This window comes from Sylvia atricapilla, chromosome 3, assembly GCF_009819655.1.
Source record: "Sylvia atricapilla isolate bSylAtr1 chromosome 3, bSylAtr1.pri, whole genome shotgun sequence".
Taxonomy (NCBI): Eukaryota; Metazoa; Chordata; class Aves; order Passeriformes; family Sylviidae; genus Sylvia; species Sylvia atricapilla.
Window position 1 is genome coordinate 84,975,507 of NC_089142.1, and position 15,509 is coordinate 84,991,015.

General features: G+C 38.3%; 1 protein-coding gene across 1 annotated transcript in view; it reads right to left on the reverse strand.

The window, feature by feature from the left end:
* Positions 1–3,322: 3,322 nt before the first annotated feature.
* The window catches only part of LRFN2 (leucine rich repeat and fibronectin type III domain containing 2), a 35,119-nt gene continuing 22,932 nt past the window's right edge, over positions 3,323–15,509 (reverse strand). Inside the window, exon 2 of the mRNA XM_066316038.1 lies at positions 3,323–4,367. Within this exon, the coding sequence (XP_066172135.1) occupies positions 3,449–4,367 (919 nt within the window). The 3' untranslated portion in view covers positions 3,323–3,448. The remainder of the gene's footprint in view (positions 4,368–15,509) is intronic.

A 15,509-nucleotide genomic window follows, 5' to 3' on the forward strand; every position in this document is an offset into this window, starting at 1 on the left:
AGTGTAGAAGTTCTCTTTTCTGCTGTCTTCTGAGATGAGAGGGATAGGCCATTAGTGCTAGCTCACCTCCTTAATGATGAGTGAAAATATTTATTGCACCAAGTAAGTGGGCATCTATGTATCATTTAAGGCATCACTGATGTGCAGTCGTGCTCAGAAGCGAGGCAAGAAAGAATCCCTACCACACATCAGCACTACAGAAGAGTAATCAAATCCAGAGGTGCTGAGTGAGGGACACACAGGAAACAGAAGCAAGGTAGAGATCAGTCAGATTGTGTGTGGAGCACCCTGGGGCCTTAATTGCACCTTAGCAATAAGGGAATGGATTCAGAATGTAACCCAAACTACAGAGCTGCCTTCAGCTGCTCTCACAGGGGTAAAGAGAAAGCCACAGAATAATGCCAGTGGCCCGTCTGGTTGGTAGTGGAAGTAGGGCAGAGACTGGTGGCACCTAAAAGATGATCACAACCCATAAGTAGCTCCAACTCTCTCTGAGGACTGGCCACTTGGTGACTCAACATGAGGCTCCCTGCCTCACCTCTGAGTCCCTAAATCCTCTTCCTCCCAAGTACTGTGAGAACAAAGGTAGTTGTTCTGCACCTGTTTAATTTTGCTCAGTATTAGCAAATCAGCTGATGTAGATTGAGCCTCATTTGTTAGAGCTAAATGAATTAATATTATGATTAACACTAATAAATGCAGTTACTACGGTGTGGAATTTATTACTTTGGCTCTTTGGCAACTATCCATTAATTTAAAATTGTATCTGCTGGCTTACTTCCTTTAATTTTATATGAGAATGTGAAAGAGTATTTCTCTTTAAGAGAGAAAACAGTATGTGATATACTTCGAAAATTCATGGCTGCATATGCTACTAATATTGAAGCTGAGCTCAATGTCTAAATTAAAAACAACCCAGATGTCATGTTCAGAGTGAAGTAGCAACATAATGAAAAAGTCCAACTGCACCACAGTGGAAAAAGAAGAAGAAAATTACCAATTCACTACATAAACGTTTTTAAGAGTTTTTAGTGCAACTTAAATGTACATGTAATTAATGGTTAATATGAAATGCCATATGGACAGTTGGATTATGTAGATTCTGGCACTGGAGGTGTCATTCGTCTCAGAAAACATGAGAAAAAACAGAGAGTTTGAAAAATATTCCAAAGAAAGTTTGACTGGAGCTCTCTAGAATCTATTAATGTTGTTGGTGAGCAACAATCTGAGCAAAACCTACAGAAAGTCAGGTCCTAAATCTAAAAATGCTGCCTCTTTTGTCTGCAGTTTTTAGATCAGGGTTGAGAGTACTCTAGTAATGTAGATCTGTATAAATGTAACAACCGAAAAAGAGATTAAATGCCTTTTACAAGATCTTTTCTCATGCATTCCAAAAAGGTAAATATTTCTTGATTCCTGCTTTATACCTAAAATCCTGAAGTCAAAGACAGTTTGTGGGAAAGAAAAAGCAAATGTCAAAATTTTAAAGATAATTTAAAAAACAATTTCTTCTTAGATTTCAAAGCAGACCACAGAATAACAAATGAATGAAAAGCAGGTACTTTTTTTCCCCAAGGATGTTTTTTTACTGTACATTTTGTAGTAAAAAAAAAAAAAAAAAAAAAAAGAGAAAGAAAATAACGGAAAAAATATTCTGATCACAGGGATGTCATTATCTAAAACTCCAAGTAGGAAACATGACGAATACAAGATCAAGTACACAGCCATGTCACAATATATCTCTGAACCTTTTAAAAAAAATATACATAGAGTTTCTCATGTGTTATTTTCTCTGTGCCTTGCACACCTTCTCCACCTCTTCTACAAAATCATAGTAACAATGTGCAATTTCAGAATAGTTCCCAACAGCTGATCAAACAAATAAATAAACAAATGACAGGACAGTTGCAGTAGCCAGCAAAATGCTAGAAATTTCAGTAAAATTGGTAAGGAAAATAAGTTCTGCTGGATGGGCCATATGCATTTCTACAACCACAGCAATGCTCACCAAAACCCAATCTGAGAATCTGTTTACAAACCCTGAAGAGCTCCTGTTATAAGTATCTTCCTGAGGATGAGAGACAGGGGAGTAGGAGTGCACCAGACTGGGGAAGGGCTACATGTAGTGGACAGGATACATGGGACACCCCCTGCCCTGAGATACCTAAATTTAACTCGGCTTCTGTGGCAAATTTGGAGCATAACCAATCCCCTGAAATATACGAAAACTTAATTTTCCTGATGTTACTGATACAGTCAAGACATGTCATAGTGACTTTACAGACAAGGAGCTTTAGTCACAGTAGGGCGTGAGTGTGTCATTTTAGTGGAGCCAGAGCCTGACCTCTACCAGAAGCCACTGCTATTCATAATGTGGAGAGTTCCCAGGAGCTACTTTTGTTTCCCCTTTCTTTATCCTTTTTAGGGTATCCTGATAACTATTTTCCCCATTTTTGTTAGCAACATCCCTACAGATATCAGTATCTGCTGCAATTTGCCTTGAGCATTGACTAGAAGAGGTTATGAAGGAGATGGAAGAAAGAGGATGATTTTTTTTTTTATTTGTCTCTAGATTTAATTTTTCCTAGGACAAAAAGGGATGGTATTAGAAATGGGTTGTACAGTACATCAGATATTTGACCTTTGTACATCTCCTCCTTTCCATCTGGGGGATTTGATGAGGCTGAAAACAAAACCAAAATATGCATGGGAATATACCTTGTGCTGTGGGGAAAAAAGCAACTCAAAAGCAGTAATAAATCAAAACAAAACAGAAATAATTATATACCAACCAAAAAGTCCATTCAACAACAAATATTGTTTGCCCAGATGTTACAGTTAAGACCATGAGATTATGCTCAACAATTTACTCTGATCTGCCACTGTGGGTACCCTGCCTGCACTTATGAGAAAATCCTTTGCAATGACAACCAGATGTATTCTAGCACCAATAGAATAGAAATCTATTTCTGTGGTTAAAAAAAAAAAAAAAAAAAAAAAAAAAAAAAAAAGAAAAAAAAAAAAGAGGTGCCATTAAGAAAGAAAGAAAGAAAGAAAGAAAGAAAGAAAGAAAGAAAGAAAATAAAAAGAAACCCTATAAAATTACATTTCTGCTGTTAAACTGCTTTTCATCCTCCTTGTTTAATCTTGTGTGAAGGTTCACCAAGAGTCTGAGTAACTTTTGGAAAGCAATGCTAAATACAACTAGCAAATTCCTTGAAACATTCACGCATGGTTTAGTTGGGGCCAGACAGGAACAGAACCATATGTGCCTATTCACATTTCATGACCCTCCTTTTCTTTTACTATGCCTGTAACTTGCTTGCCTATCTTTTTGGCCAGTACAACAGAAAATGTTTCTTCCCCTCTCTTTCCAACTGCATGGCCCTGAAGCAAACCATGCTTTATAACACATGAGGGGAGAAGAGGAGGGGGGAGACACTGATATTTACACCGTGCTTTCCATTACCCACTCTGAGCTCCCGAAAGTCCCTTTTGCCCCTGTTAAGTCATTGTCATCATACTGCAAAAGCATGCCGTTGACCGAGAGGCTCCTCTTTGTCCAAATGTTTGTTATCTTTTTTGGGTAGGTGCAACACTGAGATGTGGCAAAGTCCCCCATGTCAAAAGAATGGCTACGTTTAGTTTTGCCCTCCAGAGGCAACATGAGGAAGCTGCGGAATTTGGACTCTGTCTGGCCCAGCAGTGGCTCTTTGTCCGAGTGGCGGGCCACCGTGGAAGTTCTGGAGTCTGTCATTTCCTCTTTTTTCTGACATTTCAGTTCCAGGGAGGCAAAAGCTCCCATTAGCCGGTCAATGTTGTGTTTTGACCGGGAAGGAGGCCTCCATTTACTGGACAATGTGCCCTGTTCACTTTGGAGGCTGTAGTTGTCACAGTCACGGCTATTTGCAGAGCTGGAGGAAGAGGAGATGCTGCTCCGTGCAGACTGACAGTTAAATTCCATAAGTTCATTTCTCACCACCACTTTGGGATTGACTTGGGGCAAGACTCCATTCTGAACTGGTTGTGCTCCATTTGTCTGTGAGTAGACGTTGCTGACATTAGACATCTTCCCCTGGGAATTGTTGCAGACCTTGTAGCGGACCATGAGAATTACAATGAATACCAACAGAGTTGCCACAATGATGCCTCCAATGATCAGAATCATGGTCCCACCCAGGAACTGGCTGTGCATTGACTGGCACTGAGGGTACTCTTCTTTGGTGAAGAACTGGGCACATCCCACAATATTTGTGGCAGTAAGGGTTGTGGCCGTGTCATCCCACATTGCCAGGACGCAGAGGTCATAGCCTGTTCCAGAAACAAGGTTGGTTACAACAAAGGCCTTGTTTGTGGCTGGTATCATCCTTGGAAAAAAAAAAAAAAAAAAGAAAAAGAAAAAAGAATTGGTTACTATTGACACAAAGGTAAAAGAGAGAACAGAGATTAGAACATGTTAACTGTTCTGAGTACTAGCAGAGATGAGCCATAAAATTCAGAGCCATAAAATTCAAACAAGCATTCCAGCTTCCCAGCTCCTGAGGGTTCGACATCCCAGCCTTCAGTAACACGCAAGTTTTGAGGGCCAGCTCTCAACTGTGCAATAAAGGGAATAGGAAAAACAGATCAAACTAAACTGGGGATTCTTTTTCTCCTCACTTGCATCTGTCCCAATCTGAAATATATTCAAACCTGAACAAATAACTCAGAATAAAAGCATGCAAAGAGCAGTTATTTCTGAGTATGCAAATGACCCTTGTTCTTGCTGAGTCTCAACTTGGCAGTTGTCACATCACTTCACAGGTGCTTTAACATTTACTGTCTAACATCAGCAGGTTACTTACCTTGTGAAGGCAAGGGTCTACATTTGGCTTTCTCATTGATTGATAATGAAAGGCAGGCAACCATTTCTCTCTTTTTCTCCACTCTCCCACTTACTTTCCCCATCCTCCTACTCCCTACTGTGGGAAATATCTCCTAAAAACGCAGCTAGCATCATCATCTTTGCCAGAAATTTATCGCTGCAACCACCTTCCCCTGTGTGAGTGAGAAAGAAACACTGCTATTGGCAGTATGGGCTGTGGAAGTGTGAGGAGAGGCAGGAAGATAGAGGTATGGAAATAAGAAGGTTTCTTTAGAATAAAAAAAATTCTACTCGTGTATAAGTCCATTTCCAAAAACCAAATAGCTAGGCTGAAACTCCAAATTGGGACATTTATGGACATTATTCTTTGCTGTTACAAAACTCAAGCAGTCATTTGAACTCATGCAATATTAGAGCATCACTAGCATTCAAAATTAGCTGATGGGAATGAACATGGTCTACCCCCATTTCAAACTGGTGAAAATTGCAGCACATTAGTGGAACACAATGGAGAATCTCTGATTTGGTGCTCCATGGGTGGTCAAGAATAACACTAAAGAGATACCCCATGCATGTTTCTCATTACTTCTACGTTACAGGCTTGGGTGAAAGGAAAAAAGAAAGCTGAAATTAAAATGGCACATTATGACTTAGATCTGCAGGTTTTTTGCACCAGCAACAAGTAGTCCTACAGGCACTCAGAACACACAGTGAGCTGGTGTGACCATTTGGGATGGCAAGGCCTGGGCACAGGAACAAGGCAGACTCCTCGTGGGAGCGCCAGGCTTCCTCAGCCTCAAATCATTGCCACAGCTAGCACAAACTGCAGCTCTGCAGAGCACCTTCTGTGCAGTGGGAGGGAGCAGACCTGCACAGTGAAGCAGCAACGTCAAGGCACTGCAAAGATGATTTTCTGATCATCTTTGCATTTATGCATTCACGCCACTTACTCAACCCTTCAGTCTGGCCACAGGCGAGGATGTGGCTCCCTTTTAAAAAGCAAACAAACAGAAAAAAAATTCTGTAAGGAAAAGAAATAACGCTGAGAGACACTTGGAATATAAACATCATCTGTCAGGCTTACTCAATGTTGTATTTGAAATTCTAGGCACATTTATCATCCTAATGGAACTGTTTGACACAGATATAGATGACCTATTCAGAATGAGCCAAGAGGTCATAAAGCAGACCTCATAAAACACTCCAAATACTGATACTAAAGTGGTTTCCCAAAGCTGAAATATTTGGTCTCAAACTATTTCTAATTGTAATGTTTTCCCTGTGGCTGTGTGAACAAAACACCTCTGCTCACAGCAGACTGCACTTCGTTGAATTGTTCAAGTTTATATGCATACACCAGGGATGGTATATGGGATAACAGAATACTACTGGTCGTCAAACATTTGATTTTAGACCCTTGAATAGTTTCACTTATTACTTCCTGTCTCCTTCTGTAATGCTATACTCCACTTTTCACCACCACTCCTAGACCAAAGCTTAAAAAAATTCTGCACTCGTTAGGTCATTCAGAAGTTATTTCATTGTAAAACCTCATTACAAACAAGTTGCACTGTTAGCAGAAAGAGTAGTCTGCCCTACAAACTGGGTCTTGGACTTGGGTCATAATTCTTGGAAAAACAGGACTATAACACCATCTGTTAGAGTTGTTCCTTTGGCTTTGCACTAATGGAACACAGAGACAAGAGAGACCACTGTCTCTGAGCAAACAGCAAACACCTGGGTTTACTCACTTTATAGCTTTGCATATGTCTGGTCATCTGTGCTTTTATGCTTTCTCGTCACTTACACAGCCCTTCAGTCTGGCCTCAGGTAAGGGTGTGGCTCTTTTTAAAGAGCAAACAAGCATACAAAAATAGAAATATGTAGCAGAGTTTCTAAGAGATGGAGGACATGATTTGTATTTGGAATGCGGTGTGAGCAATTCCAGACCGGGCCCCTTGCCCTGTGGGACCTGTGGGCCTTTGTGGGGCAGTGGAAATTCAGGCTGTGGCACAGCAAAAATTCACCTCTCTCTGTTAAGGTATTTCGGGTACTAACAGGTGCTCACATGTAGATCTATAGCGCTAATACAGTAGCCTCCGTAAGGTGGCAAATGTGTACATTCTTTGTGTGCCTTGTAATGTCAATAAAGTTGTAAGGAAATAAATATGGATGCACAAACAATAAACGTCAGTACAACATTGATCACTGCATCAGTGTGGATGTGTCGTAGCTCCGTCCGACCTCTCAAAAGGGACCCTAACTTTAGAAATACAGTTGTTCAGCCTCACACACTAATGCCCAATTTTAATGAACACTGATAGCCCAAATAATTTACAACTTGCCTTCTTCAAACACAATTACACAGAAGCTTCCAAGGAAGCGTAACTGCCTAGAATATTTCAAAGAGTGGCAGGTAGTGAATAGTTGCAAGAAATGTATAGCAAATCCATTTTTGAATGTATAGAAGTGAGGCCATAGCTAGTCCTAAAGCCTGGACAGTTAACTGTGTTGAAATGTGCTATAATAAAAACCTCATCTTAGCATTAAAAAGAAACAGAGTAATTCCTTAGTTCAATGAATTCTGGAAGCTACATCTGTGATAATATTTGGACTAATAATGGGTTTTTAAAAGATTACAGTTGTAATCCCAGTTAAGGAAAAATCAATCAACTCTCCGTATACATCTAAAATGAAGAATTTTGGATGTTTCTGTAAATAAACTTTAAACACTCTTCAAAATATTCAAATTATTCTGCTAAGGAACATCTAAGCATGGGAATAAGCATCAATTTCAGGGGTACTAGGAGTTAAGTAATTAATATCAGACTTAGTTTTCTATCTTACAGGGAAGGCAATCTTGTTCTCTTAAACTTGCCAAATTTTAGGAGTGTTTTGGCATTGCTCCATGCTTCAATCTACCCTCCCCAAATGCAGACACATTTTTATTCTGGGATATTGATGACTTTTTATTTGATTGTCCCCAACACAGGTAGCTGCAAGGTGCCACTTTGATCTTTGCTTTGCTGCCTAAGAGGGGATGTCTCTTCATGGCTGCTCCATGCCATGTGCAGTGGCATTAATTGTGAACCACCCTGCCCTTGACTCTGAGACTCAACAACACAGATCTGCTGTAAACCTAAGAAGGGCCAACAAAACTGGGTCTAGGCAGAGATCTTGCAAGGCTTTGTTCAGTCCCCTCATCACCTAAACACAGAAAGTTGGTTTCAGATAGCAAGGATCTGGTGCATTGGAGATCAAAAATAGCTTTTTAAGGTCGTTGGCTTCTGGAACTCAGAAAACCCTGGTGATCACTCACCAGCCCTCAGATAGCAAACATACTTAAAGTTGTGGTATCTTGAAGCAACAAGCTTGATATTGTCCACCTGCTCTTCAGGGCAGGGTGACCTTGCAGAGATGCTTCTTATCACAGAAGAGGAATAAATATCTAAATTTGATACTAGCTTTTCTTCAGGAAAAAAAGGTGACTAAGTTCAGGAGGAGATCAACTAACAAAAGGTTTGCTTATAGATTATAGGTTATGAAAGGTCTTAATCTATCCAGTTTAAGGAGCCCTGGAGCAGTGAGGACTGGGAAAGCAAACACACAAATATGTTAACAGGGAAAGCGTAAATTTAGTTCCAGTGAGACAAAATTTGAAATTTTTATGGAAATTTCACTGTCCAGACACATAAGACATAGTTATTTCTGCCTTTCTCATTTGGTTTATTCTCTTTAGAGTGGGAGGAGCAGGCAAATTCTCTACATTCCTGGCAGGATTTTGTTATCTGATTCTTAATCTAGCTTCTGAATCCTATCTGAAGGTTAAAATATCCCAAAGAAAACTATTCATACATTAATAAGGTTCTAACCTCTCTGAAAATCCTGCCTCTACAGGGAATGAAACAAGAATAGGGGTCTTACAATTGACCTTCTTAATTTAAACGGAAAAGCCCCTTTCTCACACTCTTTGGTGCAATAGCTTTAGTTACTGGAAGAGGAGACCTATGGCCAGGACTAGGGCATGGCATTAGTGTCTGAAACAGAACATCAGTAGACAGATGCTCCTTGGAGAGTTAATGTGTGAGGAAGAGCTGTGAAGCCAAGAGGATTTTAAGGGCTTTTTCAAACAATGCATTCCCATCAATCGTGGAGAGCTGTCTCTCATTTTGTGGAAGCACCAAAATGAGTCCAAGAGACACTTTCTAAAAAAAGGGAAGGAGAGTGCAAGAACTCTTATTTGAAGTCAATCTTATTTTGTATCATCACTAGAATGTCCTTGTTATGTCCTTGTGGACACAACATACAGAAAGCAAGCAATTTTGTGATTATTCACTTCGGTGTGTGGTGATATTAAGAAAATTGGAAAATAAATTAGTTAGAAATGCAGGAGAAAAAGGTTTGCTGCAGAATTCTGTCATAATCCCAGATGTAAGTGAGCACTGAAGCTTGCAGAGAGTGAACTGTGCTGAGAATTTAGGATAACTGAGTTTTATTCTTCCTTTATCAGCTTCACTGATATCAGCCTCCACTTTATCAGTAACTCTCAATTCCTGAGAAATCATTTTGCTGTACTGTAAGGCTCCTCATTTATAAAATTGAGATAATGCCAGCAATCTCCTTTCAAAAGAGGCCTGTAGTGTATCGGAGGAAATTAGTAGATATTGTGATTACACTGTAATATACAAACGCTTCTTTTCTTCTTTGTAGCACTGGGGATTAGCAGGACTGAACTGCCAGTTAATACTGTGGCTATGCAAAACAGACAAATTAGACAAAACCTAGATTAGGTTAATTGGCTAGGCAATTCTTTTCCTTTTCTCCATCAAAAGAAGGATATGATACCATCTAGTTTTAGCCTAAAACTGCTTTAATCACAGAACTTTCAGGGACTTGTCAAAGCAATTCCTTTGGGAAGCTACTTGCAACTTCCAAGACTCAGTTTTAAAGTAACACACTGGATTATGTTGCTTTTCTAATAATCTTTTTTTTTTTTTTTTTTTTTTTTTTTTTTTTTTTTAATATATTACCCAGGACTATATATTACCCATGCAAAACTTTCGTTTTAATATCTGGGTCTAAAGACTACCTGTATGCAATTTCCCCTTCTGAAATGGATGCTAGGACTTTAAAATAGACTCATGCTAATTTATTAAATGCTGTATCAGGAAAAGGTGGGGGAAAAAAAAGGTTAAAAAAGCTTAATTCCTTGGGTGCGAATTTTGTAGCTGTTGTATACCATACACGAATTATGGAGCAACTGCTAAGCACTGGTGTCATTAGGCACCATAACTTGTAATGGGGAGGAGAAAAGAAAGAGAAAGAGGGGTGCAAGTGTGAAATAGTTATTGTTTTGTAAAGTTATATTCCAGTTGGTTATCATACTATTGTTTCTGTGTAATAAAACCTTACTGTGAAAATATCAGTCTCACTGTACACTCCTAAACTTCCTCTTAGATAAAGTTGTTTCAGTTGAGTGCAAAATATTGCTATCAGAACTAGAAATCGATTCAGAAAAGCTAAATACTGGAATCTGAACAATTTTCATTTTCAGGGAAAATCTCATACCAAAAATGATCCTTTCTTTCATTAATAAGTTTCTCCTTTATTTTAAGATTTTTTCCCCTTCAGTCCAGTTCCATATGTTTTTCTGGAGGAAAAGAGAAAAGATTCCAGGTAATTTGCAATTGAGTGTTGTAGAAGAGTCTGAGAGAGTCCTTCATTTCAGGTAGAGTGTCCACCTTCAATCTCAGTAGGATAGAAGCAGGATGGTAGAGAAAGGGGAGAGAGGAAGTATCAGCAGGGGCATACTACAGAGAGATTGACTAAAAATCATGTAAAAATATGATCTTCCAGCAAAGCCAAGACAATTGTAAAGACAGTGAAGTGAATCAAGAGTGGAAAGACTTCAGATGGTGGACAGAGATTAAGAAATCTGGAGAAAAGGGCAGAAAAAGATCAGAGGAAGACTAGAAGGATCTAAATTGAAGTGAAAATGTCACACATGATGTATTGCCTGGGAGCAAGAGCATGCAATTGACAAATTTGGGCTGCAGACTTAGCATTCTTCTTGGCTGCCAAATTTGTGATTTGCTTGAAAGTTTTATATGATATACTGGTTGGGGGTTTTTTTTGTTTTTTTTTTTTTTTGTTTTTTTTTCTATATTTCTATCCAGGAAAGCCCCAGTTTCTGTAGTGATGGAATAAAAATAGAATCTAAAACATTACTAAAAATTAAGTAAGCTAACAATGGAGATTAATTTCTAACCCTTCAGATTTCAAAAGAAATTCTTAAATATATGTCTTCAGCTCATCCTAAGGCCTCAGAAATTAACCAAAAAAAACCAAAAAAACCCCACCAACAAGAAAAAAAAACAAAACAAAATAAAAGAAAACAAACAAACAAAAAACCCCAAAAACATCCACAGGCAAAAAAAGTACCAAGTATATTTCAGTGTGAGATCTCTCTTTCGGCACCAGATTAAAGATTTTTTAATTTAGAATTTGGGAAAGACAGAGACCTATTGTGACCTGCATTTTGAAAAAATGACAGTTTTATTTCTCGTGCCCTGGGAAAAGAGATGTTTGTTAGTATTAGCAACAGGGTATAATTCCTCTGTCAGTCATGTCAACACAAGGAAATGTCAGATAATACCAGGAGGTAGCCAGACTTTTTCAGTAAACACTAAATCAACCCAGCATGAATAATTTCTTGCATTTTTATTTTATTAGTTTTGGGGGCTTTTATGATATGCAATCATAATTTTGCTTTCAGATGGAACATTTATTATTAAACACAAATCCCTTCTTGCTTTTCTGAAACTTATCTTCTCATCACTCATTCATCCAGTTGCCCTTCAGAGAATCTGTCTTGTCAACTAAAACACATAGTACATATAATTTCATCATTATTTCCTAATTTGCTTATGTTCTTTCCTGCTCTTTTGGGGTTGAATGTGGGGAAGAGAAGGCAGAGACAAAAGCAATTGATATGCTTGTCAGAAGATGGTGAGCCAGAGAGATACTGATATTTAATATATGACTTGTGCTATAAGGGAAAGTAAAACCCAAAACATCCCAAACTTTAAACTATTGGCTCTGATCATATTTTTTTATATATATAGGATGCTAAATAATGTTCCATGGGGGTACTTTGAAGCAATTTATCAGGTGAGAGAGGAAAGTGTAGGCTTCTGGGGGACATCACTTCACAAGGCTGAGAAAGGGGAACCACAGTACAAGGAATTCTGCTCCCCTCCATTGCCATTGTTGTGGAAATATGAGCAGAATAAGGGAAAACTCTCTTCTCTTTAAAATTCTCAACAAAATTATTGCAAACCACATGGAGCTGCAGTTGGGTACAATGGGTGAGGCACTCGGATGAAAATCACCAGAAACATCTTCTAATTCTTTGTATCAATGAAGGTGTTCACTTCAGCTGTCCAGGAGAAAGCTACTGCTCTGGGACAATCTCATTTTGGTTCATGTTGGTATGACAACACAAAATTAGCCTTTCAGGTTCCCTGATCTATGCTGTAATTTCTTTCATGTGGACATGACAGCAGGAGATATTTTATGCCCTGAGCTTTCAATTTTATCTTTAGAGGGAAAGCAGATACATTCTAGGAAGCCTTGTCAGCACTAAAGATTAATCCACTCACACCCAAGTTATTCAGCAACACACAGAACACCTTTCACCTCATTATGCTAACTGCCTCAGAAAAAAAATTCCTCGCACTAATTCAAATCCAACTAAAACATATTTAAGCTCATTAGCAGAGTAATTGAAAGCCCACACAATATTTCTGTTGGTAAACGTGAAGCTTAAGTATTTATGGAAACAATGCAGAGGCACAGTAATGAATTCAGTCTGGATCTACACATAAATGTATCGTTAGAAAGCTATCATAATTCACAACAATGTTTCAAAGAGCCAGCTTTACTAATTTCAGATGAGTAAAGTTAGCAAATGACAGTGGCAGCAACGTATTACAACTGCCTTGTTTCTAAAGATGAGAGAGGTAAAAGTTTTCCATGAAAAGGGTGTTCAAGTCATTAAGCAGAACTGAGGACCTGGGACACACTTTCCCCAGGTTTTTATAGACAAATGTCTCATACACTTGTCTGAAGGGTCATGGTTATTCTTTCTGACTCGAGTATTTCTGAATTCTTTTTTGCAGTGTTGGACAGTTACATCAGAAAAGGTCATCCCTCCATGCCAGCAGAGGTTACCAGAAGGGAGCAACATTAGAAGTAATGAGCACATTTAGAAGTTCAAATGAAATTAATTTGGAAAAGGGAATCTGCTATTTTCCTGGCAGAACACAGCTGTCAGATTCAGCCATATGCTGTCCTTTCTTGAGAGTTACAAGTGGGGTTTTCCACTTATTTCCAGGGAGTGAAATCTGTGTAAATCATAATGAAGGGATCCTATTGTGGTTAAGAGATGTCCACCACCTTTTTCTGTGAGAGCTCACGTGAGCTGAGATGAATAGGATCCTCAGCGACTTGCTAGCAATTTTGTCCATGCTTGCAACTCAAAGCACTTGTGCCAGGTTAAATGTCCTGTAGAAACTTGGTGTCCTGCCACACAGGATAATTTTGTGTCCAGAAGGTCATGCTGGAATGACAAAAACTCCAGGCACTGCCTGAAGTTATGTATGCCCATACTTTGTAATTGGCTGGCCAAAGCAAACTCCAACATGCTGTTTCAAGTTCTTCTGTCAAAAAAATCTTTGTGCACTGGTAAGAGAAGTGCAGAGTCAGCTAACAGCTGACAAGACTATTCTAATTATTCCAACCAAAAGAAAGAATCTTGAAATGAAATGAAATGGGCATTACTACCTACAGAAAGTGTATACACTTATAAATCAGCCCCTTTCTCTCACCCTGAAAAGTGTCTCAGCATTCATTTAAGACACAATTTATGCATTATCATTAAATACATATTATTCAAGTGTTTCCCCACCCCAGTGTTTGAACTTGTGGATAGTCTCAAGAGATAAGGAATGGTTATCTACCAGAATCTCAAGCATCTCTCTTATCATGAAGATTAAAAAAATTGTTTAATTCCCAGGGCAGAGAAAGGGAGAACTGCATTTACCAGTTCTTGAAAAATGAGCTAAAAGAATATCTATCAACTCACCACAGACATAGTTTACCTATATTTAGAGAACCTCTCTGGCAAATCCTCTACTCAATTAGCAAACATTGGAATTGCCTTTTACTATGTAAAAGGGATACAGAAGAATTCTTTGCTTCCTGTAAACTGAGGAAAATTTTGAAAAACATATAAGCAAATTAATCATCAAGATTCTGGATTCTGAGCTAGAAGAGAGAAAATCGTTTGGAACAAAAATTTCTATGAAGCATGCACAAGGTAAAGAAAACTGGAAAAATTCAAGGTGACTTTTGCAGTAACATTTGGGAATTTTTTTTTTCATATGCAGAATGAGAACAAGGGCTGCAAAAATCACTAATGGTCAGAAAATATTGTCTCCTAAGGGGAAAAAAAAAGCAGAAAACAAACAACAAAAAAAGCAACATAGATGCCTTCAATGTAATGAAGGCATTTCCTAAAAGCAGAGGTTTGACATTTTGTCATTTTCTGGATATTGCACATAAAGCAAAGGAAAAGGAAGGCTAGAAGGACTGGATAGCCTAGAAAGATGTGGAGATGTTTAATTTTAGATTACTCTACAAAAGAATAGAACATAATTACATCCTTTTCAGTTTGTGATACCAAAATTAGACAAAAGCATTGCTCACCAACCAAAGACACCCTGCTTTTTCCAAAGCTGAGACTGGACTGAAAGTTTACTATGTGAAGAGTGACAAATCCATTACTGAAAAAGAAAGTAAAACCCATTCAGCAAGAAAACAAGTTTTAGCTTATAATTACCTCAGGAGAAAGAAAATGAGAAGTCAGTTAGAGCTTCAAATAGTAACATGATTTTATTGTCTAGAAACATGTTTTATCATTTAGGAATATATTTCTCTGACAAACGATCTTAGATGCCACAGATTTCTGGTGCATAAACAAAATATAGTAAAAAGTAGTCTACTATTTATTTACATTTTACAAACTCTCCACAATTAGGAGTCTAAAAGTAGACTACTAGCAGCCTAGTAAAGATCAACAGTCCAGAATCGAGGCTATGCATCCCATTAGCGAACTCATTGGAAAGAAGAAAGCTTGAGCAGTGTTTATAGGAATTTTCTCTCTTCTAGGTATCAGCTATATACTTTGCAGATATATATTTGGCCATCCTCAAATTAGTTCTCACTCACAGAAAGTATGCAGAAGATTTTTAAGTAGCAGAAAAGGAAAGAAATGCTACTCTTTAACAAAGTTGCATATTAAATAAGTTTATAAATATAGGACTGCTCAAATTTGTTATCTCCCATTTATTTAAGAGAGCCCCAATTGTTCTCTTCAGACAGCAGGATTTCTTCTTATGCTTCAACTTCACCAACTGATTAAAGTTTTACCTGGCTCCTGAGATTTACCCACTAATGGCTTAAATTACTGAATATGGTTTTAAGATCAAATAGACAGTGAGCAGGTGACCAACAAGTTAATTTGTTTGCACAAAGTCCCCAAAATACAACTAACGGTAGGTATGGCATCAAGTCTGTTGATACA